The sequence below is a fragment of the Eumetopias jubatus genome, unplaced genomic scaffold (assembly GCF_037043125.1).
Source record: "Eumetopias jubatus isolate StellerSeaLion01/CBP00866 unplaced genomic scaffold, mEumJub1_p1.0 scaffold_7, whole genome shotgun sequence".
NCBI lineage: Eukaryota > Metazoa > Chordata > Mammalia > Carnivora > Otariidae > Eumetopias > Eumetopias jubatus.
Genome location: NW_028274813.1, coordinates 117,896,083 through 117,923,450, shown reverse-complemented (window position 1 = coordinate 117,923,450; position 27,368 = coordinate 117,896,083). Strand labels below are relative to the sequence as shown.

The 27,368-nt window shown below is 43.4% G+C and overlaps 1 protein-coding gene across 1 annotated transcript; it reads right to left on the bottom strand.

The window, feature by feature from the left end:
• Positions 1-4,269: 4,269 nt before the first annotated feature.
• Positions 4,270-27,368, bottom strand: MORF4L1 (mortality factor 4 like 1). Its single transcript, XM_028093812.2, has 12 exons — positions 27,263-27,368; positions 21,825-21,871; positions 20,090-20,157; positions 15,754-15,840; positions 15,247-15,327; positions 11,172-11,197; positions 10,603-10,691; positions 9,319-9,420; positions 7,862-7,950; positions 7,199-7,371; positions 6,654-6,738; positions 4,270-5,038 (listed from the first exon to the last, which is right to left on the bottom strand). Exons 1-12 carry the CDS (start codon positions 27,300-27,302, stop codon positions 4,954-4,956), a joined length of 972 nt encoding a protein of 323 aa, XP_027949613.1. The 5' UTR covers positions 27,303-27,368; the 3' UTR covers positions 4,270-4,953.

Here is a 27,368-nt window from a genome sequence, read left to right as displayed (position 1 = left end):
CAAAACAAGGTACTACTACGACAGACTGAACGCGGGACAACTGAGAATGAGTCATCTAGTATTTGCAAAAGTGTAAAAAACAATGCCACTGGGGAATAATTTTTTTAATTAGAAATATGCTAATGATGGTAACAATGTTTTTTTTCATGATTTATTTTTTTAAGTTCTCCATTTAATTTCTAAGTCGGTAAATATCAACACACACGATCAATGTCAACAAGAACTTTTTGGAGTCCTCCACGGGAACCAAAGGAGAACCACTGCTTCTGGGGTGGTGAGAAACACATCGGAGCAGGTCTGGGCCTCACTCAATAGAGCCCCTGCGTGCCAGGCCTCCTGCTCCAGACTGCTCCGAGTGGACCCTCATCTGGAAGGCGAGGTCGGGACACCCCACCGAGGCGGCACGTCCCATCTGGCTCACTACCCCAGGCAGGACCATCAGAACTGCCCAGCTGAGCCCCACAAGCCCCCCAGGCCTAAGAAAACATAGCTTCTGTCGTGAGCAGTAACGGCCTTCTCTCAGGCCTCCACTCCTTCTTCCTTCATCATCACCCCGGATGTTAGCTGTGTCCCTTCTAACAGCCTATCATCGGCTTTCGCTCCTTTCACCAGCACGACCACCTTTCAAGAAGCATTTAGCCACTTAGAATTATTAGTACATCTGGGTCCGGACAGACCACCTTCTTATTCTGATTTTCATTTTCTCAATCAATCCATTTTCCTGGGCACTCTAGATTCCACGACATGCCTTCCTGACCTTCGCCTTCACCTCAATGATGTGAGAACCTCCAGGCTGCGGTCATCATGGGGCTGGAGTTTACCTAGCGACTGGACGAGAGAGAGGTTGTGCAGCTCTGCTCAGTGGTATGACCTCACCCTGACCTCCCTTGGACTCATCAACTTGCCTGGCCTGCGCAGCTGCACCCAAGTCCAGCTTCCTTCACTGAATACGCTGGGATTCTCTATCTCGGTTGCTGGTAAGTTTTCCGACATATTCTGGCTTTGTCAGAAAGTTTTTGTTTCTTCAAGGATGTTGCTGGGTTGAGGTTTTCTGCCATCACCGTGAGCACCCCAGTCTCCTGGCTTCCATGGTCTGCACCGATCAGCTTTCATTGGGAGGCTTTCTAAGTCGCCTACGGGTTTTAAGGACAGAGGTTCAAATGGGTTGTCATGCTTGAGGCTCTTCCACCTTCGGACGCTGTTCCTTCAGCAGGGCCGTGAAGGTGCCGCCCCATCACAGCCCCGCGCCACGATGCGCATCATTACATGGTGTACCGCAGCGGCAGCCATCCCCCTCCTGCCCCCGGGTCTCCGGATCTGCTTCTGTCATCACGCTCACGGAGTTCCTACTGTAGCTCCTGGAGGTCCTGACTCTGGACCTGGTTCTCTTCAGTTCTCTGCTGGAATCCTCCATCTCAACGCTTCTCTCTCTGGAAATGCTAAGCGGAGTTAAAGTGTCTTAGTCCCTCCCACATCTCAACGACTCTTCTCAGGGGGTGGCTCAGGGTGCTGGTTCTGTGGGAGAAACGCACTGCATCTAACAGCCTCTACCCCGAGTCTGTTTCTCAAATCTTCTCTTGATGTTTTGTTCTTCATTGTCTCACATAATGAGGTGCTGAACATTTTATTTACATTTATTGTATAAACAATTAGGTCTCCTTCACTCATAACCTTAAGTGAAGGTGGGGTCCTAAGGTCTCGGCAGCCCCCGACTTGAATTCACATCCTCCGCCCAAGTGGAGACTGTCAAAAACACAGGTGAGCCAATCAGGCCCCTGCGCCCTGACCTGGACAAACACCAGGCAGGACACCAGCAGCACTGCACACGGGCTCACAAGCCCTGGGCCCATCCTCCTGCGGACCCTGGCCCCCAGGTGCCTTCAAGCAGAGCTTTAGTCCCACTCAGGCTCTAAGAACCCCCAGCGGGAGGCTGTCTGAATCACCATGTTCCTTTTCTCTTCTGTACAATTCTTCTTCTCTTTAGCTATTATTGAGGGTGTTTTATACGTAGTATCTGTGTGTTAACTAGATTTAGGGTAGACACACTCAAGGAGAGCGGTGAGTGAGGTGGTGTCCCTTCCAGAGCTGGGTCTGAATTACAAAGTGCAGTCAGGTTGGGTTACAAACTCTCTCAAACAGGAAACCATCCACTTTTAGGAGGGAAGCAGCAGAACTGTCTTAGGTAAATACTGGCAACAGTGGGACAGCGGACCAGTGTGAGGGGCAGGGACGCTCCACGGTGGACACCAAGAGGCCAGTAACCGCCAACAGTCACAGAACGGGGTCTGTGTGGCCAGGGGCTGGCACAGGGCCGGGGCTGTGCTACGCGGAGCTGAACCGCACACCCGGCGACAGACACTGCAGACACCAGCCGCTACCATGAACAGAAGTCCATGGACAGAGGGCAGCGACAGAGCCGCACAAGAGGCATACTCAGGAACGGCAAAAAATGGCAAGGCTGGGAGCCTAAGGATGAGCAAAGTATCTCGATTTTGAGCAAGCAATCTCAAAACCTGGGAAATAGCACAACTAATTAAATAGGACCACCATGTGAATGAGGTGCCAGCACACTGGTGCACTGGGTGCTGGGAATGCGGTCACACCGCCCTGAGCCGAGTCCATCACCCCACCAAGCTAGGTCTCCAGAGACATGGCCATCAGGTTCCAGGACCGTGCTGAAGCAGGATGTAAAAATCTGCCATTTACCAGCGGTCTGAAAATAGAGAGCTTTAGAAAGTGATGCACTACCTTTCAACAGTCCTGCCTTAGCTGACCCACAGGAGGTACGAGGGAGGGAGATGGGCGGCGGAGCGGCAGGACTGCTAGTCTCACAGCACCCTCATCAGGAACAAGGCCCCCTCCTGCCCTTCCAGCCCTTGCCTTTCAGGTGGTTCAATCACTAGTTCAAGGAATAAATTTTAAGACCAAAAATTCTAGACGGCAGCACATGCTGTATGCTGATCCCCAAGTATCAAACATGGCTGGGACTCCCACCAAACTGCTTCCTGCAATAAACACTGGGAAGTGCAGGTATTTGGAAACAAAGACCTAGGTTTTTGTTTTTAAAGATTTTATTCATTTATTTGACAGAGACAAAGCAAGAGAGGGAACACAAGCAGGGGGAGTGGGAGAAGGAGAAAGCAGGCCTCCCACAGAGCAGGGAGCCCGATGCGGGGCCTGACCCCCGGATCCTGGGTTCATAACCTGCGCCAAAGGCAGACGCCCAATGACTGAGCCACCCAGGCCCCCCAACAAAGAGCTAGGTTTAAAAAGATATACTACTGGGGCACCTGAGGGGCTCAGTTGGTTAAGCGTCTGATTCTTGGTTTTGGCTCAAGTCCTGATCTCAGGGCCTTAAGATCAAGCCCCAGGTCAGGCTCCACGCTCAGAGGGGAGTTTGCTTGGGAATTCTCTCTCCCTCTGCTTCCCTCTCTGCTCCTCGTACCAGCTCACGCACACACACTCTCTCTCTCAAATAAATCTTTAAAAAAATCTATTAGAGGGGCGCCTGGGTGGCTCAGTCGTTAAGCATCTGCCTTCGGCTCAGGTCATGATCCCAGGGTCCTGGGATCAGAACAAAATGTTTTTAAAAAGTTGATATAACCACCTATCATGATGGACGTTAACTAGACTTACTGTGGTCATCATTTCACAATAAATACAAATACAGAATCATTATGTTTTACACGTAAAACTAATGTTTTATTATCAATTATACCTCGACTGAAGATTTTAAGATTGATGTTTACAATGAACTAGAACCATCCATTCAGGACCATCCTATGTCTTATTCCAGCTACTCTCACTACTGCGCATCACGTTCTGGAGCCACACCAAGATCACTACTGAATGAACATACTCACCACTACTTAACACATTTATTGTCCAGAGATGATTACTGCCTTTAGTATCATCAGGCAAACCTGTCAACACTCTATTCGTAATGGGAGGAGAGAGATTAATGAATACTTAAGAAAACGCGGCATCACGCATTGTGACCGTGTTGGTGTAAACACTTTGAAGTAATTAGACAGCTAGATGTCATGCAAGTATAGAAGTCATCTAGGAAAAGTAGAGAAATAGTCCTGTGGATCTCTAACTGCTTAGCCACGACTCAAGAACAAATTGCCAAAGCTTCGTGGATTAGAGGTTGATGCTGAAGCCACCCACCTCCTTCCATAAAGGCCAAATATAATTCAACACCTACCTGAAAAATCACTGTCTAGATACGAAAAGGTTTCGTAACGCATCCACACAAGCACATTGCTCTTTGAAATTTAAAGAAAAAATTTATTGAAGATCTGAAAAACAATTCCTAAAAGATTGACTTCTCCAGAAAACTGTAGCTACACAATGCATTGCGTCTATTGTTAAAACGTGCATTAGACACAAATACAAAAACCATGAAACAAGCCACCATTCTTCAACAATCTGAGCATAGATAAAATGCCTAAGGAACAACATGGATGGCCTGCAAAGGATGGGCTCTTTACTTTAAGCACCATTAAAAAAAAAAAAAAAAAAAAAAAAAGGAGCACAAACGGATGAGCGTGTTCAGTTATATACACTGAATTGAACCTTTGGCACTAGGAATCAGAGCATTTGTCACAGAGCATTAACACATATTATAAAAGTGCGTAGTGTCAAAGGAATAGAACCACCAGCATTCAAAGCAGCTTTGTCGACTAGGCAATAGAACAGTCTACAGTATGTCTCTCCGTTGTCCATCACTGAATACACTGGTAGCAACTTTGAAATGAAAAAAAAAAAAAAAAAAAGAAAAGAAAAAAGGAGCTGTAACCCCTTTTATTTTCTCTGTTTAAGATCAAACAGAAAACAAACATCAACTCTGTTATACACTAACATTTTCAAAGTACATCATTTGTACAAGAGAAGGACTAAACAAAAATGTGTTTACAGAGATCCAAACGAAGTGAGGGCCGGCACCTCGCCTCACACAGCCTTCCGATGGTACTCAGGAGGAGCCACTTCATAATCGCTGGCACTAAACAAGGTTGCCGAATTCTTTGCCAGGTATCTAAAAACAAAATGTCAGTCATTATAAAGATGAAGGAGAATCCTACCTTGATCTAAATCAAGGCACACAGAACAGTTTCTCTGAAAATATACTAAAATAAAGGCAACTTCACAGTAAAACCCTGTCATTACAATTCAGATACATAGGCCCATACACACCAGTCAGTGATGCATAAAGAACGAAGAAGTCCAGAGCCACTCCCTCGTTTCAGAACAGTAAAGAATAGCTGTCTTCAGAATACCAACTTGAGAGCTAGGACTGTTTTTAGGAAACAGATGTGGCATCCTAAAGGAACATCTAGTGTTTTCTTTAGCTCTTTGAAACTCAATGTATGAGATACAGATTCAGAAACTGACAAACACCATAAAAATCAAAGGGTCCTGAACTGAAGTGTTCAGTGGTACAACACTTTGAGTTCATTTAAATAAAAAAAAAAAAAAATCCAGGCAGAGAGAGGACCTCTCCTCATCACCCGAAGAGCAAGGACTAGAATGCCTCATACATTCCCAGGCACCTGTCGCAGTTTTATGATTACAAAACACATGGTATCACGCTAAGGAAATTCAAATACAGAAAGAGATGAAGTAGAAACTGACCATTTCAGCCTTCCCTCCCAGAAGGGTGCCCAGGAACTAATCCACCATTTGGTAGGATCCACACTTTTCTTGATCTTTTCCAAAGAGTACAAACGTTTCTCCACAAATGAGGGGACTCACACACCTACTTTTCCTGCAAGTTGGCTGTTTTCAGTTGCCGCAACATGGACAAGCTTTCTCATCAGGATGTTTACAGCTACACCCTTTGCAGGGGGCTTGGCTGTTGACAATTCATTACTATACACGTGTATTTTACACCTTTGTGCATTTGGAAATCTTTGTGCACTTCAACTTATCTATGGGGTCAGTTCCCAGAGAGGTAACGGTCTGGTCCGAGGGAAGCACATTTGAACTTTCAACAGGCATTGCCAAAATGCCCTCCAAAAAGCTGCAATAACCAGAACTGCCCTTTCCCCCAATTCTGCAGTCTGGTTGATCTCAGCCAGCGCGACAGAGACCCCCTGACCGTGGGAACCCTGCACCATTTCGGAAGGCCACCGAGCTGCCGCTGCTGTGGAAACCCACCATGCTGACACTGCTTTGCTCACCGTGATCATACCTCTTCTGTTACTGTTTCTTTCTTTCTGTGTTACTAATTTTTAATCACAGAACTTTAACTTTTTACAAAGTCAAGATGATTATTCCCTCTATTATGTGAGTATTTAAGAAAGACCTTTCTCACTCTAAAAATAATGAAAATGTTACCATTTTTCCATCATTATCTTAATAGTTTCCACTTCAGAGTTATACTTTGGATTAATCTAGAATTTTAGTCTGTGACAGTAAGTGTGGATCAGATTTTGTTTCCTTCCAAAGACTAGCCAGCTGATCCCGCCAGCCGCCACCCCGGCATCTGCGACAGTCACCACCTACACTTTTGTTGTTGCACTGACATCTCTCTCCGTCCGCACACTGCTGTGTTCTCGTCTGTCTTCTTATCTACAGTGCCAATGGATCAGTGATTCTCGGTACACTGTGCTAATTCATGTTTGTAATTTCAAGCACACCCTTAAACTTACTTTAGGAAATCATGAAGATAATTTAGCAACAATGCAAGGCTTTTCTCATCCAGAGGAGTATAGGCCAACATCGCTCCGATTCGTACTGTGTAAACAAATAATGTAGTCAAAGTTACGTACGAGACAGCACTAGGAAGCACTATTTTTATGTGAGCAGCAAATGCGATCACTGATTCCTTTAAAATATGTGATTTTAAAAAACTCTACTTTTAAACAGATTTGATATTTAACATTTTAGGTAGAAAGTTCAAAATGGAATGTTCTATAATATTACTTTGTTACCCCTTGATATCAATTAGTAAAGACAAAAAATATTAAAAACCCAAAGGATAGGGGTGCCTGAGGGGCTCAGTTGGTTAAGCGTCTGCCTCTGGCTCAGGTCATCCCAGGGTCCTGGGATCAAGTCCCACATTCGGGCTCAGCAGGGAGTCTGCTCCCACCACCCCACCACTCGTTCTCACTCTCAAATAAAATCTGAAAGAATAAGATAAAGAAATAAAAAACCAAAGGATAAAAAGTAATTTTTTTTCTAAATAGGACATTACCAAATAATCTCAGTAGATGTGGTGCTCCATACACCTGGGACATGGGTGCATCCGGGTGATCCGCTAGGATCTCCGCATACTGTGGTCTCTCAAATTTGTAGAGTAGCTGAGTGCCCAACATCACATTGAAGTATTCCTTTATTCCTGCCACAACCTCATTAACAGCATACTCCCTGATACAAAGACAAAAATATTTACTTTCAAAGCAAGTCACTGAAAAGAATTGAGAAATGGGGATTAATTCAATCAATTAAGAGCAAGGGACTTGAACTGAAAGGCTGAACTAATGGCAATGAACTTTTAATGAACACATTTTTTTAAAGGGATTTAAAGAACAAGAAAAATCAATTCCAAAAATAAACCAGTGGTAAGCAAACTACAGCCTTCAGGCTAAGAATGGTTTTTTAAAAAATTCTCAATTGTATTTTAAATGGTTATACATGCACTTACACATAACAGCTTCAATTTTACCTAAAATATTTACCGTCTGGCCCTTTAAAAAAAAAAGTTTGCCAGCCAAACTGCACGTCAAACCAATGAAATTCTATTTTGCTGGTTTCTGATGGCACTAAGAGTAAGTAGACATTTCAGAGAATTTACTTGGAAATAATACTTAAAAGAAAAATACCTTTGTGTATACTTAAAAGATTTATATGTTCTTACTTATTATCTGTGTTTCCTCGAGATTTCTTGTAATTTGCATAATCCTCCAGAATGGAATCCACATTCTTCTTGGCAGGAAGATAAAAAAGCTATGAAAACAAAAAAAAAACTTGAATACCACAGTATTCCTTTTTTTTTTTTAAGAAAAGCTACACTGGAAAAGCTTTAATGCAATAAAAGACCACCTAACAGTTACGAAATAGGAAATGGCACTGCTCAGCACTTACAACATGGCTAATGTGGCTGAGGAACTAATAAAAATTTTTTAGTTTAGTAATCTCAGTACATAGCCAAACGTTGACTAGAGGCTGCCATATTGGACAGCACAGCTCTAAAGACCAGTCATCTGCTGGACACGCATTCCTACTGCTCACGATCTATGGAATACACCACACAGAAATGTAGAAATGTACCTCCCTGACACTGACATTTACTGTATGTGGATCATGTGCCAGACCCTGTTGGAAGCAAAAATGAAATCTCTTTTCATCCTCACATCAGTAGTGGGAGACAGGAACCTACTAAAACACAGAAAGGCTGAGTACTCAGTAACTGGTAAGGCCAAGGTTTGAGTCCAGCAGTTCAGCACCAGAACCAAATCAAGAACCAAATGAGGTCCACACAGTGTCTAGGACTGAGGTCTCTGAAGTCTCCTGACCCCCAAGCAGTCTATACGCCCCTATTCCTGCCCATGCCATCCGTTCTAAAAACTTGGTTCATCGTCTGATAAAGTCCTCATTCTGGTTTTGATGGCTGCACCCTTGTGATGTCACACATGTACCTCATAATGCCCCTATTTCCTTTACACTAGTAATCAGACTTGGAGCTGGAGGAGATTCAGGTTCTTTTGGAGGCCACAAATACCTTGCAGGAACTATTGTGTGCTTCCTGTTACATTCCACTAGTAGCAACATTATGTGAGAATATCCCATTTTCAATGACAGTAGAACAGGAAACACATGCTTCTTTGTCCTTATCAATCTTCAGAAATGATTTCCTATCCTAGCAACATCCAAAACGGAGTTCTCTCCACCTCTTCTCACTATAAACTCATGCGACTTTTATGTATGTACTTTTGTTTTAGTCCTCTACAAGTGAGGCCTTCTGATGATCACACTGTTCAGTCTCTGAATTAAAGTAACACTCAGCAGGGGCACCTGAGTGGCTCAGTCGGTTAAGCGTCTTCCTTCGGCTCAGGTCATGATTCCAGAGTCCTGGGATCATGCCCCAGATCGGGCTCCCTGCTCAGCGGAAAGCCTGCTTCTCCCTCTCCCACTCCCCCTGCTTGTGTTCCCTCTCTCGCTGTGTCTCTCTCTGTCAAAAAATAAATCTTAAAAAAATAACACTCATCAGTCACACCCCTTCAATAGTCAAGTCTATACAATTTTTTCCTTAAAACTTTGTTTCACACTACCTAGAACATCTATAGATGACAATCTGTGTCGCTTTCAAGGTACCTGTTTTTGTCGGGTAATTAAGTCCCAATCATCGACAAGCCATGGTTTTAGCTCTTCAGGAATCTTCACTTTCACTTCAACTCTGTTCATGAATGTTTCCTCCTGGACAGAAAAGGGAATGGCATTAAAAACCCACCTTTTCTCACTAAACAACTAAAATTCAGGGCTTTCCTCAATCTTTAGAGGCACTAAAGATATAAACTAATCTGAAGTACTCAAATGGACTGCCAGAGTTAACATTCAAAAATTTGTAAATGAAAAACCCCTACCTATAGCTAAGCTGATGGAAGAATCTGGTCTTCATAGATAATTGGTCTATTCAGTGCTTTTTCGTGTGAAGGCACAAATTCTTCAGCACATTTTCTTTTCTTCTGCAAATGAGCACTCAGACTTGGTGCACTCTAACGGTATTTTCGTGTCTATTGTTGATATCCAGGGACTGTTCCAAATATGACTACCTTAAAATTACTTCTTTAATACATAAAATTAAATGTACAAACTCCTAATGAAGTGTTTCATCACTGCCCAAAGCTGCCTATTCTCAGAACACAGCACTCTAAGTTTCCTAATCTCAGTTTCAGAAATATAAACTGTCAGTACATTAAAATTAAATTAAAACCCTACCTTCCAGGGCGCCTGGGTGGCTCAGCTGGTTAAGCGACTGCCTTTGGCTGAGGTCATGATCCTGGAGAGCCAGGATCAAGTCCCACGCATAGGGCTCCCTGCTAAGCGGGGAGTCTGCTTCTCCCTCTGACCCTCCCCTCCTCATGCTCTCTCTCTCTCATTCTTTCTCAAATAAACAAGATATTAAAAAAAAAAAAATCCCACTTCCAATTCATTAACTTTGTAAATTAAAAATAAGACATTTTATCACTTAGAGAAATTCTAAACTCATATACACACACATGTATGTAGAACGGATAAAGCTTTTGTGGGTTTTTTTTATGGGTTTGTTGAGTCATCATGGGACATACTAAACCATTTAACGTGAACTGGTAAGTCTATACAGTCAAACATCAATGAAATATTAAGTTCTGTACATCAACAGAGCTTGAAAACAAGTATCTGATGATGAGCTGGGGAGGACATACATAGCAGGGACATATTCAGAGCTACGAGTGAAATACAGATGTATTAAAAAAAAAACCTTTATCCAAGAGGAGGAATATTTTCACTTCGGTAGTTAACCAAATTAACAATGTTTTCGAGACTCAAGTTCTGACTCTTTTATTGCACAAACTATAAATACTAAAATGCAATTCATAAAGCTGAGAAAATACTCACATTCTCCACAGTGGGATCCACGCGGGCCCTTTTCTTGCGAGGAGGCGGAGGGGTCTCACTGGTGCTGCCACCGTCCCCATTTCCAGGTGCTGCACAGATTTAGGAGAAGGGAGATTTTCAGCTTCACATAGGAGAGACTCGTAAGGAAAATAGTCTCATGACACCCCCGCTGTTTTCATTTTCCCATTACACACGAGTTACTCAAATCTACCGTAAAGAATCATAGTCCTACCAAAAATACAACTTATAAAGTTCTACCGAACACTTAGCATAAGGCAACATTTACAATATCATCTTACATTTATTAAAAAATATTATCTTCTCTAGCATTAAGACTAAACATGACACAGGTTTCTCCATGGTAAAAAGAGTTATCAAAGCTGGGTCTCCACTACCCAAGTACTATACTACTATGTACTGGATTCTGTAGAATGTTGCTGTGATTGATCTCTGACATGAGCAACAAACATACGCTTACTCTAAAAACTCTGTAAATTTTAACAATACTAATTTCAAAATGTAAATGCTATAAAGATAAAATAATTTTAAAACAAATTTAATATCCTTACTTTTCTGTTTGTTCTTTTTGGTTTTCCTAAAAGGAGAAGGAAGAAAAGGGAAAGAATAGTAAGTCATTATTGCTAGTAAAAGTTCCCTTTTACCAGAGTTAAGTTCATAGAGAAATACTGCCTTGGATGATAAGCCCAGGCTGTGAATTAGTTTCCTGCTCAGACAAGAATTTTCACTGATAGTTAGCTAAATTCACACCTCCCTCCATATAATACAAAACTAAACCAAAACCACGCTGGGAGACTTCCATGATGTTATTGATTTACAAGTTCACAGCATATATTATATAGTTTATAAGAACCTTACATTATTGGTTCTACCCAAACAAACTTCCAAAAGTTCAAGCAACCCCATCAGCTCAGTCCAAGAACCTGATGAGGCATGTGTGTGCTCCACCCTCAGGGGCCACTGTCTCCCTGTACTTCTCTCAACTGGATATTCCGTCCTTTTCTACACCTAATACTCTTTTCTTCCCCTACACAGAACAAAGCTAATCTCTCCTTCCTCTTGGTCATCATCTCTAATTGCAACTTAACTCATGTGTATTTACAAACTAGCAAACAGGAAATTATTCATTTTAATTTCATAAACAATATTTATAGAATACAAGAAAATCATGTGCAAAGCCCATGACTATGGGCTATATCTGGTGGGACCAAACCAGAACACCAGAGTAGGCTGACTCTTCTGCTTTAAAAAGATATTTATAAATCTCATTAATTGTACTGATCTAATTTAGAGCATGAGGTTCATTTTACAATTTATATTAACTTATGTTTAGGGATAAGTACAAAAATCTGGCCATCTGAAAGTACGAGATTTTTCCTGTTTCTCCAAGTTTAACTTTTGGAACACAAGTACTTGTTGGGACAGTATTTCTGGTTCAGATTAAACCATGAACTTTTATGTGTTAAGAACAGGTGGAGACCAAGAGAAACCTAGAGCCCTGACACGTATTCCTTACCCACTCATTCTATACCACAAAATTAAAGAGAAAACACTGACAGCTGACCCTAACTCTGAAATCTATAAACTATACTTCAATGAATCACAGCAGTAAAGACTCACAGACTTCTTGCTTCAACCTTCTTGCTTATATAAATTAAACAAGCAAGCTAGTTTCTCAAACTAGGCAACAGATTTCCTACAATAAACTGTCTGGTGTTGTCTGTGTTCCTTTCTCTAAGCCCTATGACTAAGTATTATATAGTCAAAACATCAGCTGTTAGATTCAATTTAAAGAGTAACTGAAGTCCTAAGTCATTCTTAAGAAAAGCCATTCCAGGGACACCTGGATGGCTCTGTCGGTTAAGTGTCTGCCTTTGGCTCAGGTCATGATCCCAGGGTCCTGGGATGGAGTCCCACACTGGATCCTCGCTCAGCGGGGAACCTGCTTTTCCCTCTCCCTCTGCTTCTCCCCCCTGCTTGTGCTAAGTAAATAAAATGTTAAAAAAAAAAAAAGCGGGCGCCTGGGTGGCTCAGTTGGTTAAGCAACTGCCTTCGGCTCAGGTCATGATCCTGGAGTCCCGGGATCGAGTCCCACATCGGGCTCCCTGTCTGCTTCTCCCTCTGACGCTCTTCCCTCTCATGCTCTCTGGCTCTCATTCTCTCTCAAATAATGAATAAAATCTTAAAAAAAAAAAAAAAAAAGCCACTCCACTAAATAATGAACAAAGCACAGCCTTTTGAAGCCAAACTGCTAGCAAACATCACATGTATTCACTAACAGTTTAGAAAGATGAGCACCCAAACTTAAGGACCGAAATGTCAACAAAGCGAAGGTAAACCTGGTTCTATCTTCTAACCAGATGCGTTTGTGTTTATGCATATCCGGAGAAAGAACACTTACTAAATGCTAAAGGATAGAGTAGGATAAAACTAAACATTACAAACTACATCCAAACCTCAACTCAAAATGAAAGAAATGGGGAAAAAAATACTGGTTTAATTACTCTTTTTACTTTAAAATATACCTACTATTCTACCAGGGAAAAGTAGTACTTAAAATTACTTGATGTGGGGTGCCTGGGTGGCTCAGTAGTTAAGCGTCTGCCTTCGGCTCAGGTCATGATCCCAGGGTCCTGGGATCGAGCCCCACATCGGGCTCAATACTCCACGGGAAGCCTGCTTCTCCCTCTCCCATTCCCCCTGCTGTGTTCCCTGTCTCGCTGTGTCTCTGTCAAATAAATAAAATATATGAAAAAAATAAAATAAAATTACTTGATGTTTTCTCTAACTACTCAGATTATGATCTCCACAAAATGTCATCTTTCCCATTAATAAAGGTTCTTGGAGAAGAAAGGAAGTTCCATGTCTCAGGAACATCAGAAAATGTACCAGGTGAGCCTAGAGCATATCTTATCCTACCTAATGACAAGAAGACCCAAAAGACCCAGGAGCCAATAAATTTGAAGAGGACCCCACTCTACAGGAAGGGAAAATTGAGTTTTAAAATTTTACTTCATATTTACTGAGCCATTATTTTTGTAGTTGAAATTGTACACTTTATAACACAAATAATTTTTAAGCCTACTACTAGACTAACTTTCTACACCAATTTTTAACACGAGAAAGGATTAACATTAAATCAAAAATATTTTATCGATCAAAATCTATTCTCCCATATGAGAAAGTTGCTGACTTTTAAGACTCACTTGCTATTAAAATCCTAATGACTACTACTACATGGCAGTTTTCCAAAGAACAACGTAATTTGTTATTGCTTTTTAATGAAAGCTGCAGGCTGCCCTCAGTGGCACACCCACTCCTTGCCTATCAAATATCAACTCAACAAAGATCAACCTTCAAATGCCTAGTTACCTTCATGACTAACATCTCATGTTTAGGTAGTAATGTCAGACCACTAACTCTAAAGCAATACGATATAATTCTGAGGAAAAACATACAAACTTCTCCTCAATAAATCATATTTTAGAACACTGTTACTTTTGACCCTTTGACAAGAACATGACCACTCATTAAACTACCTGTTTTTAGATCTTTTATTTTAAAGACTTTATTTGAGAGTGAGAGAGCAAAGGCGAGGGGAAAGGCAGAGAGAGAGGGAGAAGCAGACTGCCCCTGAGCAGGGAGCCCGATGTGGGACTCAATCCCAGGACCCTGGGATCATGACCTGAGCCAAAGGTGGACTGTAACTGAGCCACCCAGGCGCCCCCTAAACTACCTGTTTTTTTGTTTGTTTCTTATTCATGAGAGAGAGGGAGAGAGAATGAGAGAGGAGATGGGGGAGGGTCAGAGGGAGAAGGGGACTCCCCACTGAGCAGGGAGCCCAACACAGGACTCGATCCTGGGACTCCAGGATTCACGACCCGAGCCGAAGGCAGCTGCCCAACCAACTGAGCCACCCAGGCACCCCTAAACTACCTGTTTTTAAATGAAAATAAGTCACAAAAAATAAAATGATCTTTTAATAGAAGTTTTTGATCTGTTATGTGTGCATGACTTCCACACATAGGTTTTTATTACCAAGATGTTCTAAATCTTAAGAGTTAACAACAAGAAATGCACCCCCCCTCGCCTCCCCGGGGGCGGGTGGGTAATTTGAAACTTTAACATCTCACACATTCTTACCACAGGTTTCAAAAGAAGAGTTAAGCTAGTATTTCTTTTCAATACTACTAAAAGAGCAAATCTGCCCAAAAAATATCTTAAGACTTGTGTTCTACTGATAATACTCTATTTGTAAAAGAAAACACATACATGCTCACACACACAAACACACCTTAAAAAGGGTCTGGGATGTACTCAATGCCACTGAATTACACACTTAAAAATGAGTTCAACGGTGAATTTTATGTTACGCATTTTTCACCATAATAAAAAGGGGGGGGGGGAGGTGGTACAGAAAACCTGCTAAGGGAAATTAAGGAATATGTAATTATTACATATTTTCAACAACCCAACACTTGAGAATGGGATTCTCATTGGCATTTTTCAAGTTAAAATGTTCCAGTTTCCATTTTCAATAAATTCTAATACATGATAATGAGTACTGAGTTTGAATTCCACTTATAAAACAGTATGTAAAATTAAAACAAAGATAGAGCTTCTTACACTTCAACATTTTTCTGTTGCAGACCAGATGTCTTCTTTCCTGGGGCAGCCCCTCTCATCTTCCCCTCTGCATACTGCTCCCTTCAAAAATAATTTCAATAGTTGTCATTAAATGAGTACGTATGTGGAAAAATAAATTGTGCCAGCTTGATTGCGTTTGAAATTTATATTCAAACTGAGGTCCCACATCCCCTTCCCAAGTGTAACTCCCCCAGAGCCCAGGAGGTAAGGAGATCACAGTGAGTTTGCAACTACAGGAATTTCCAACAACAGCCTGCTGTCTTCTATCTAACTCTATGGACAGACTCAAGAAATGACCAATTATCTACCTTCCTTTTTCTAGGAAAGGCTTCTCTGATTGAAGTTTAAAGCCCCAACACAGCACCTGACAGGTACCAAGAGTCATTTTGTCAGCGGGCAGCCAATTTGATTCTAGTATTCATTCCATTTCCCAAAATTAATTTACAGACATTTCTCCTCCTATTCATGGCTGCAAAACAAACTTACTGATTGGCTTTTTGGAGTTCTCGCTGTTTCTGCAGATTGGTATCCACGTATTTGAGTACTCTGCTTTCTGGAACCCATTCATCCCAACTGAAAAAGACAAAAGTTAAATTATCATTCAAAATTACTTTTACCACTATTCAGACTTTGTCCACCAATTACTTTTTAGAGATCTAAGAGGCAAGACTTTGGATTTCTCTGACAAAAATTTAGTAGGACTACAAATCCATTCTCAACTAAAATGAAAATCTGTTCTATAAAGGAAGTAAACATTTCATATCCACAGAAGCAGCATTCCAAATCTTAACTGCCAGATTACAAAAACAGATTATTGAAATCCTTTCTTCAAATGACTTAAGAGCATGGCACTTAAAGAGTCCCTAAGCAACTACCCTTACAGAATAAAGAGATCTTAAAGAATTTTAATTTCCAAAAAAAAGGTCCATCAAAAGCTAATACTGTGAAACATAATAGCAAAGTTACAGAACTAGCTGTGCGTGATTTTCATCACCTGTAAAATGAGTGTAACTATACCTACCTTTACACAACTGTTACAAAGATTAAATAATACATGTAAAATACTCAGGAATCTGACACACAAAATACACTCACGGTAGGTCAGGAACATGACTAGGTCTACCACACTCAAACAACATCCAGACCAACTCAGCTAAGACTGTGGATCAAGCCATTCTCACATGGTTTATCAGACTACATCATCCTCAACCTTCACTCATGAATGAACGAATGCACTAACTTCCAAGACATAACCAGAGAGATGGCTTTTTAAACATCAAAAGGTAGAACGAACCACTCCAAAAATAACTAGTTGCTTAAGCATTCTGGCCCTTAGAAAAGCTCCTTCAAGATTTCTGATGTGGTTTTTCTCCAGAGGGGAAAACAAAAACAAGGTATTTCTTAGGGAATGCTGAACTATTCATGCAAATTGATTCTTTTCTCCTGCTGAGGGAGCTCCTTTAGTGACACAATCAGATGTATCCTCAAAGCAAAATCTTTCATTTAATGATTTCCCACCTCTGACCTCTTACATTAGATAGCCAAAAGGAAAATAAGTAATTAAAAAGCAATCCTCAACATGATTTCCTAGAGAAAACTTTAAAACATGCATTTACCTAGAGGTCAGGAGGGGGTGGTGTACTGAGGGAGCTCCTTCAGGAACAGGAAAAAGGGCTACAATATCCTCACGTGTCTTCAAAGTTTTTTCAGAGCGCCTGGGCCTCACAGCACTTCTGATACAGACAGCATAGTACAAAGTAATCTCAGTAACTAGGTGCAGAATTTAGCTTAAGCTTTATTAAGATTTATTTACAAATGGAGTATTTAAATGTCTGTGTCAACAAGTTCCAATAAGGATTATGAAAGTTTAGAAATATATCCTCTATTGTGCTTTTGAAAATATTTATATATTTACTAAAGTTTAAAAAACTCCCATTTGGAGATTGGGCTTTTGTCCTATGACTTTCTAAAAGTAAGGTACCTTAGGGACCATTTTCAAAATGAGAATCTTATTTTTATTTATGCATCTACTTGTATCTATATTCCCATTAAATTAAATTAAATTAAGGGGAGCTGTCAGAATTCTTATTTCCCACGAAGCTCCATTTTAGATCCCTGCAGACCCCTTCCCACTGATATAAAATACATCTTCATAAGCACTTTGATCTAAAAACCAAATCAAGCGGTGCCTGGATGGCTCAGTCAGTAGAGCATGGGACTCTTGATCTCCGGGTCGTGAGTTCAAGCCCCACATCGGGCATGGTATTTACTTAAAAAAATTTTTTTAATTAAAAAGTAACAAAAACCAAATCAATTCCAGAGTTTCCTTTATGTGTCAGAAGCTGAAAGCCCTTGCTGAACCACAGGAAGATGAAATATCTTTTGCTCTGAGGAACATCACTACTAGGGTGGTAACTGAAGGCCAGACGTTCAGAAATTTTCAGAGGTCACAAGTGTAAGGTCAGAATTTTCTAAAGGTAGCTTGTCACTAATTCCAACAGCACAGTGATCTGCGGCATTACTTACACAGTACTAAACATAAACATAACACACTTGCTGGGCATCTGAGTAACTCTTCCCCATTTCAAAATGGGGTTTATTTAAAGCCTTCTCTAAATACTAAGATCAAATTTTTCAAAGTTATGTATATTGATCTACATCCCAAATCACCTACAAAAAATACATCTTTGTTCATTAATATCCTCAATACATCTAAAAGATATTAAAGATCTCTGATGTTTAGTGCCATTTTTAAATTTTCCAAGGAATCAGTATATAAAAGTAGCTGAAAACAAATCTATGCAGCCTATCATTTTATGTGTGTTACTGAATTCTAACAAAGCAAAAAACATTATTTTGAAGTCCTAAAATCAGGAAATGCAAGTGTTTGACACTTTCATAATTTCTTATAAGCTACAAATGCCACTCAAAACCCAAGTCTTTAAGCTGTACACATCTACCTGTAATTTTAAACAAAATATTGCACATAAAAGAGTTAAGCCCAAAACCTGTGTGTTCACAGCTATTAAGATGAATCCTAAAACACTTATTTACAAGAGTAAATGGGGAGGGAGACAATCCTGTATCATGAATTTGTTTTTCTTTCGATTTCCTGGATGGACGTTAATTTTCCCACACATGGTATGCACAAATGAGATATTTTATTACCTGTAGAGAATGGAGATTCTTATTGTATTGTAATGCTCTCAACGTTACCCAATACTAACAGAGTATTATCCGCATGTATAATAAATCTAATACAAGACTGAAACGCAGTTTAAATAGGGAAATCTACAGTACACACCAGAAGCCATACGATGAACTTTCCTGGATATTAGAAATAATTTAGATATTAGAAATCACATTTAAAATCATAGTTTATTTCTGAAAGACAAAAGGATAGTTTTCCCTATGGCTTTCCCAATTTCTCAATATTTAAAATCCTGTCATTATGAGCAATAGTTTAAGTGGGGGGGGGGGAAATCACAAGGAATGTGCTTTTAAACATTTTAGATGTCCGCCTTTCTACAACTATACTAATGGAAGAAAAGTGAAGGGTCTGGTTTTTTTTTTTTTTTTTTTTTTTAAAGACTTTATTCATTTATTTGAGACAGAGAGACACCGTGAGAGAGGAACACAAGCAGGGGGGGTGGGAGAGGGAGAAGCAGGCCTCCCGCAGAGCAGGGAGCACGATGCGGAGCTCGATCCCAGGACCCTGGGCTCATGACCTGAGCCGAAGGCAGATGCTTAACGACTGAGCCACCCAGGCGCCCCAGGGTCTGGAATTTCTTAGCTAAAAGCACTTTGTGAAAAATTTTTCTAAAAAATAAAACTGGGTCACCTAAACAAGACTAAAATCACAGGGCCAGTGAGAGTCAGAGAACACCTCCTTCCATAGCACTAGAGTGCTCATGCAATCAGATGGCTTGCTCACGTGGGGAACCGGACACCAGAGCACAGCTCAGGGGACACAAAGCCTTAAAAGTTGCAAACATCCCTGGAAGAAGTACTTTCTGGCAATCTTTGAAGGACAAAACACCACTAATAAAAGTAATTTAAAACCGCTCACAGTAAAAATTACAGGCTCTTCTATTTCAAGCACCAAAAATGAATAAATTATTAGATACGATATTTGTGGGTCCCAAGGAGAAAGAGTCATCACTGAAAAAGAGAACTCCATTGGCTAGATATTCTAGAATATGTTCACTCTAGGACCACTGTCCACGCCTGGCAATGGATCAATACACCACTCCTTTAAAAAAATAAAAATGTCTAACTCTTTAAGGTGAAAAGTTAGGTACTGTAATTTAATTCTTCTATCTGTATTAAACCATATTCTAAAAAGTGAACACATGAAATCACTCTCTGCCAACATTTATGTTACCAAAGTTCAGAACATAAGTTGGTCATTATTTCCTAATCAAACAAGCTCATCCTTTTTCCTTTTTTAGGCAGAAAAATCCAACTAGCTCTGAGTATAACTATTTGCAATAACATATACAGTAACTGAGTTTGTGCTAAGGCAAAAAACTAAAGCTGTCCTAAAATGTACTAAACCAAGAAAAAAAGTAGTTGGTTGACTAACAATTATCAGACATTATACTAGAGCACGAGAAATAATCCAAAGAATTTAAAATAGAATGGCTGTGTACCCTAGTTTCTATTACTTTCTCCATACTACAAATGTTTCACCCTTGCTTTGATACACAGAATACATTAAAACTGTACAAGAATTAAGAGGCATGGGTTTGTGACACACATGACACAAGCTACCTTGTTAGAAATAAAGCATTGTTTTCAAAGATCTAATACTAATACTCACTTTTTATTCCAACCACTGTAATGTATAAAGTATTTCACTTGTTTGTCCTTTATGGCAACCTTTACACACTGAAATAAAGAAGAAAAAATTCACTCAGAAATAGGTTTTGAAAAAAACGACCTGTATGCTTTACAGGTATAACATCTCCAGGACCCTCCCCTCAAACTCCGGTGGCCACAATGAGCACGACACGACGTGACGGTCAGGAGGAAGAGCGCTCAAGCTTCTCACTCACATCCACCCACAGTCATAAAACTGCCTCAAAGTCACCATCTGCTGGACCTAGTCCAGCAAACGCAGAAAACCCATCGTAACAGGTCACCCTGAGCCTTCAATCAGTGGGCTTGATTAGCTCTCTAAGAACAGCTGATGGAAGCCACGTTTGCACTTTCTCAAAATCTACCAATCAGAAGCCATTACATATTTCAAAGACAAATTCACCTGAAGAAAATTATTTATACCATATCATTAAAAAGTGTCATTAACTTATGGAAGGCAATAAACTGTTTTGCTGCAAAGTATTAGCAACTAGCCAAGTTACAGATGAGAAAACATTTTATGTTCTTCTTAAAAGTGGCCTAACAATTAGAATGCACGATTAGAGGAAGTTATCAACTATGACAAGTGATCACTATCCAAAGTCTTTATCTTGCGCAAACCAAGAGAGCTGGGATAGTTTAAGCTATTCCAACAGCCATTCAAAAATCGTTCACTGGAGTTTCTGCTGCCAGACCAAAAAAAAAAAACTGTCAGGTTAATGGAGTTGACACAACAAAAATAATATTCAGGAACATAAATGATCAACAGAGCTCACAACTTACTTACAAGCTGTGTTAGTATGGCATCACTGAGAGATGTACATACACATAAAGTTAACAGAGTCTCCATAAATCCAAATGCAGTCATCTTAGAACTTTAAAAACACGTATCTAATCTATGTATTCAAAACAACTGAAAAATAGTGAAAATGGTTGTCATTTGGTCACACGGGCACTTCAAGACTGTTAAGACCGTTTTCAAAAAAAAAAAAAAAAGACCATTTTCACACATATACTCACCAAGAATGCTGTAGAAATTGTATTTAACTAAATGCTGTATTGTTTTGTATACCGTTTTTAAAAATTACAAGCGTTAAAAACAGTTACACCTTACATATTTGCGCTAAAAGTTACCAGAAAGAGAATACTAAAAACACTTTTTACTGGGGAATATATCATCTCATTTACCTCTAGCTAAATGTAAAATCAGTTCTGACAACGGGAGCACACCCGATACAGGGGAGAGGAAGCCCCTAGGTTTCAAACTTTGACAGACAAAGCAACAAATAAGTTAAATGTCCTCACATTTTTTACGTTCACTTTGATCTTTAACGTAGTCAAGTTAGCTCAGGACTTACTCAGCATACTATATTTACACCCAAAACTGACTCTGGCAGTATTTTCTCACAAGTCAGTAACTACACATGCAACTTGCTCCCACAACCAACCAGTCTTTTACCTTTCCCCTCAAATGCTCCTTCCAGCTGCTGGGCCTTCAGCAGGTCGTAAGGTGAACGGCAAGGTGGCAATGCTGTATCTGACCCACTCGGCAAGTAAGAGAAATGACGGACACTATGGACTACCAATCTGTGAAAAAGGCAACTAACTCTCTTCCTACCAACCACTGCAATCTGATGCTCAAGAATCATCTAATCAGTCATTTCAGCTAACTTCTCAAAGGAAAACAGGTTTCATACCTTTGCTTCATAAAGAAGAGGCCCATGAAAACACAGCACTCGCTCACCTGTAAAAGTAAAAAAAAATACCGAGTTAATTGTAATTTCTCTTCATACCTAAGGGTCACATGTGAGAGCCATCACATCTGTACTCGCACGTAATCCTCGCAAAACTAGAAGAGTATGGCCGTGTACAGAATAATACCTCGGATCAAACCTCAATAGTACCCTTCAACAAAAGCACCTCAGTATGCAATGTAAACAAAAAACAATTAATTAGAATGTCAATCCATTTAGACCATCAAATCATCTATCATCTGTTAAGGCAATAAAATTCTACAATATCTACCTTTCGGAAGAATTTGGGTTTTTCAATGTGTATCTCAAAATACAGTTTTTAAAATATTTCCTTTTTTTTTTAAATTTATTTGAGAGAGAATGCGTGCACGTGCGCCACCCGGGGCTGGGGGGGGGGGGGGGGGGCAAAGAGAGAATCTTCAAGCAGACTCCCCACTAAGGGCAGAGCCTGATGCCAGGCTCCATACGAGGAGCCTGAGATCAGGACCTGACCTGCAATCAAGAGTCGGACACTTCATGATCCCAGGGTCGTGGGATCGAGCCGCGCATCGAGCTCCCTGCTCAGAGGGGAGCCTGCTTCTCCCTCTCCCACTCCCCTGGCTTGTGTTCCCTCTCTCTAGCTGTCTGTCTCTCTCTCTAATAAATCAATCTTTTACGGGCGCCTGGGTGGCTCAGATGGTTGGGTGTCTGCCTTCGGCTCGGGTCATGATCCCAGGGTCCTGGGATCTGCCTCTCTCTCTCTCTCATGAATAAATAAAAAATCTTTTAAAATAAATAAATAAACAAACAAACAAATAAATAAATCTTTTACCAAAAAAAAAAAAAGTCGGACACTTAACCAACTGAGTCACCCAGGTGCCCCTAAAATATTCCCATATTTAGGACCTTATGCTCTCCCTATTATTTCTGCTTCCAAACCTTTTACTGGTCAAGTAAAATAAGAATTCCAACTTTTGGAAATCACATTCTATGTCAAACTTAAAATTAAGACTTGCACGAATAACTAAATAGAAGGAATTAAGACCTGGAAGCCAACTCAGCTCCTCAGACAAATCAGGCTGTTAATTCCTGACAGTACCTGAAGACTACATTTGATTATCGTAGAAATGAATTTCTTGCACATTATTTTCAGTCCCCTTGGATTTCATCAGACCCAAAGGTTAACAAAAAGCTCTAAAAAATTTTTTTTTAAAAGATTTTATTTATTTCGGGGCGCCTGGGTGGCTCAGATGGTTAAGCGTCTGCCTTCGGCTCAGGTCATGATCCCGGGGTCCTGGGATCGAGTCCCGCATTGCGCTCCCTGCTCCTTGGGAGCCTGCTTCTCCCTCTGCTTCTCTCTCTCTCTCTGTCTCATGAATAAATAAAATCTTTAAAAAAAAAAAAAGATTTTATTTATTTTTTGACAGAGAGAGACACAGCGAGAGCAGGAACACAAGCAAGGGGAGTGGGAGAGGGAGAAGCAGGCTTCCCACTGAGCGGCTTGATCCCAGGACCCTGATCATGACCCGAGCCGAAGGCAGACGCTTAACGACTGAGCCACGCAGGCGCCCCTAAGCTCTAAAATTATTAAAATTACCTACTAGCTCAACATTTTTTAAGATTTTTTTTTTTAAAGATTTGACAGAGACACAGCGAGAGAGGAAACACAAGCAGGGGGAGGGGGAGAGGGAGAAGCAGGCTTCCCCACTGAGCAGGGAGCCCAACGCGGGGCTCAATCCCAGGACCCTGAGATCATGACCAGAGCCGAAGGCAGACGCTTGACGAATGCGCCACCCACACGCCCCTAGCTCAACATTTTTTATTGAGAGCCGTGCGCACACACAAACAGTAGGGGCAGAGGGAGAGGCAGAATCCCCGCTGAGCGGAGAGCTGGGCAGTGACCAAGGAGCCTCAAGGGGGCTGATCCCAGAAACCTGAAATCTTGACCTGAGCCAAAGTCAGATGCTTAACCCACTGAGCCACCCAGGCACCCCAGCTCAACTCTTCAGAAATTATAGGGCAATAAAAGTTTTCACCGTTTTAAAAAACTACTGCTACTTTTAAAAAAAACTGACAACAAACCTAAGTTATCTAAAGCAAATCTATACATTCACTTTCAACATATTTATACCCAATCTCACATACCTACTTTGCACCCTTAGAACAGGGGACACTGATATGTAAGCAAGTAGTTTTGCACAATCTACTGGATTTCCTATGTTATCTTCATATGCAATAGGAGTGAATGATGAGCTACTAGGAAAACAACTGGTACAAAAGCACAGAAACATGACAAGGTGACACTACCAGACTACCTACCATTTAAACATAAATAATTCACCATCACTGCAGCACAGGATAAACATATAGAAGGAGAAATCAAAATCACACAGATCACAGAGTGCCTTACGTGTCACGTTACCAAGTCTGGACCTTATCCTATAAAAGGATTCCCAAATCTGACTAAGAGTCTCTTGGGAGTTTTTAAAACTGCAGATTTTCAAGCTTCACCAGAGACGTATTAGACCCTCCCCTAGCAACCCCAGGAACTTTACTTTGATCAAAGTCCTCTATGTAATTCTTGCGCAGTGGTCCCCTCTGAAGAACCTGCCAGAGGTTGGTGGGCCTATGCAGAACTTCAAGTGGAGACTGCAAATAGGGAGACCAGTCAAGGACTTCTCCCAGCAGTCCATGGTAAGAGAAATAGGTCTGAACCAAAAGCAGTGAGAAGTAAAGGACGACTAAGCAAAAGCAGTAAGGTCTAAACTGACTTCCAGGCTGGAAGGAGCATTAACCAGAACAGGAAATGGAGGGAGGGGGGCTTAGACCAGTTTTGGACGATGTTACAGCGGTGGCTACAGCACATCCAAGATGGAATCCTCTAGTAAGCAGCTGGGTACCAAGTCTAGAGCTCAGGAGAGCGCTAGGCTGGAACCATCACTGAGTACTATGGGATGAGAACCTGGGGATGTAAGTAAGGTACAGCGCTTACCAGCAGCACCAAAGATCACACCTGTGTCTCCTAACTTCACTTCCCAGGTACAGTTTAGAGACACCCTGAAGGGCGCCGGGGTGGCTCAGTTGGTTAAGCGTCCAACTCTTAGCTCAGCTCAGGTCATGATTTCAGCGTCATGAGATCGAGCCCCCCTGTGGGCTCCACGCTGGGCATGGAGCCTGCTTAAAAATAAATAATAAAGACACCCTGAAAATGGCCTTATTCCTCCCTCTCTTGGCTCCTGCCAAAAACAACTATACTGAGACTAAGGCCCTTCTGACCTCCATTCCAGCTCCCAGACCCGCCTATTCTCTTGACGAATACACAGAGAGCTGGAGGCACAGGAGCCAGGATAACAAATGCCTACAGCCTACTTTTCATAAAAGTGGAGAGAAGGACCTGTAATGGGGGAAAAGAGCAAACCACGGTATCAGATACGGCTTGTAAAGCCCTTCCCCACTCTTAATCCTTCCAGTATCCTATGACAAAGGGAATTCTGTGCAGTGCTCTCAAATTCAAGGTTGATGAGATTCCAATCCCCCTCCTCCCCTAGCCTGTGCTCAGTGGGAACGCTCAAAAGCTACTACTAGCTGGTCAATTCCTGACAAGGCAAAAGGGCATTCCCTCTGACAACGGGTTAACTGCCCAACAGTTTTCCTTACTCTCTGCTGTAACAGAACTTCAAAGGGCGGATCAAGTCCAGTACAAAACAGTCCCAGCGCTTAAAAACTGCTTACCTAACATACGCTGAGCCATTACTAAATGAGGAAAACGTCCAAGTTTACTGGAACCATGAAAAAAATACTGTTTCGGATCGTATCTCCCCCATTACATAAGCCCACCTCTGCAGTGTTCTAACGCAATTCGGTCCCCTCTCAAGGCCGTCTCTGTTCTCTGAACACGGCCACGCACTTCAGCTTCCACGCAGGAGTGCCAAGGGATGGCAGGGCAAACCCCGCGACTTTCCAACCGCACTTCGGGCGCAGCGCACGGCTCCTCCTCCGCCGTTACCCCCTCCTCGCTCCACCCCCCGCTGGTTCCGAACGAGGGCGCCTTGCCCACCAGCCTCTGGGAGTGTTCCGCACCTCGGACATCGGCCTGCGAGGCGCTACTTTCCGTGCCACGGCCCCGGGCGGGCTGGTAAGGCCAGCCGCCCATTTCGCAGGACGGTTTTACGGAGACACGAAGCGCCCGGCGCCACGGGGGAAATTCTACCGCGCGGCCGTGCCAGCGCGGTGACGTCACGCCCACGCCGAGCTAACCCCAGCCCGCCAGGCCTCCGAAGGGGCCGGGAGCGCCAGCATGTGCACGCGTCTCCCGCAGCGCAGCGCACGGCTAGTACGGCCGGGGCCGCGGGGATTCCCTCGTTCCCACAAAAGCCCTTCCCAAGTTCCCAGATCCGAGCCGTGCGCACTGACCCACACCAGCCGGCTGCCACAGCGGGCGAACCCACGGGCGGCGGCCGTCAGCCGTCCGGGTGGGAGAGCGCGGGGCCGAGCCCGCCGTCAGCTCGGCTGCGGGCGCCGGGGTCCGCGACTCCACGAGCGACCCCGACCCACGGCGAGGGGCGGACGCGTTCCCGCTCCGCTGCGACACTCTCCGCCCCTTCCCGCCCACTGGGGGCCCCCCCCCGACAACAGACGCGGCCACCGGGAGGGGCCGGCTTCCGCGGCCCGCCGGGCCTCGAGCGCCCGCTCGGCCAGCAGCGCCGCCAGCGGGCGCGGGGCGGGCGGGCGCACGAACACCACTAGGAGAAGCCGTGTGCTGCGCCCGAAGAACGTCCGCCGCGCCGCCAGAACGCGCCCGCCCGCCCCGCGAACGCCCGCGGACAGCGGCCGCACAAAGCCCCTGCGCGGCCCTCGCCAGGAGGGGGCGCTGCGCGCGCGAACCGAGGCGGGCGCCGGCGGCCATGATGGCGCGGCCGCCCCACAGCGGCCATTTCGCAGCAGCGCGCTCCTCCCGCGCGAGGGCCCCGCCAGGCCGCGCCCCGCCCGGCGCCCCCGCTCCCCGAGCCGAGGCGGGCGGGGAGCCGGCCGTGGGGCCGTCCCGGGCCTGGCGGCCGCCCCCCCCACGCACCGCGCACGGCCGCCCCTCCCCCACGCCACATCAGCTCCCCGCCGCCGCCATGGCGCGCCCGCCACCTCCCCACAATGGGCGGCCCCCCGCGCCCGCCTTCCCCGGGGCGCCCGGCGCTCCCCGGGCTCCCCGCCCGCGCCGCGCCCTCGCCCGCGGCCAAGCCCGCCGCCGCCGCCGCCGCAATGCGCCTTCCTCACAAGGCCCCTGCCCGCCACCCCGGGCGCGGCCTGCGCCGCCCCCCCCCCCGGCCCCCGCCGCCCCCCGCCGCCCCCGGCCGCTGCCCGCCCGCTCCCGCGCCGCCCGCCGCCTCTCCCCGACGGCCCGGACTCACCCTCCTGGAATTTGGGCTTCGGGTCCTGCTTCGGCGCCATTTATAAGTGATTCGCCGCCGCCTCCTCCTTCTCCCACCACCCCCGACTACCGCCCCCTACTCTCTA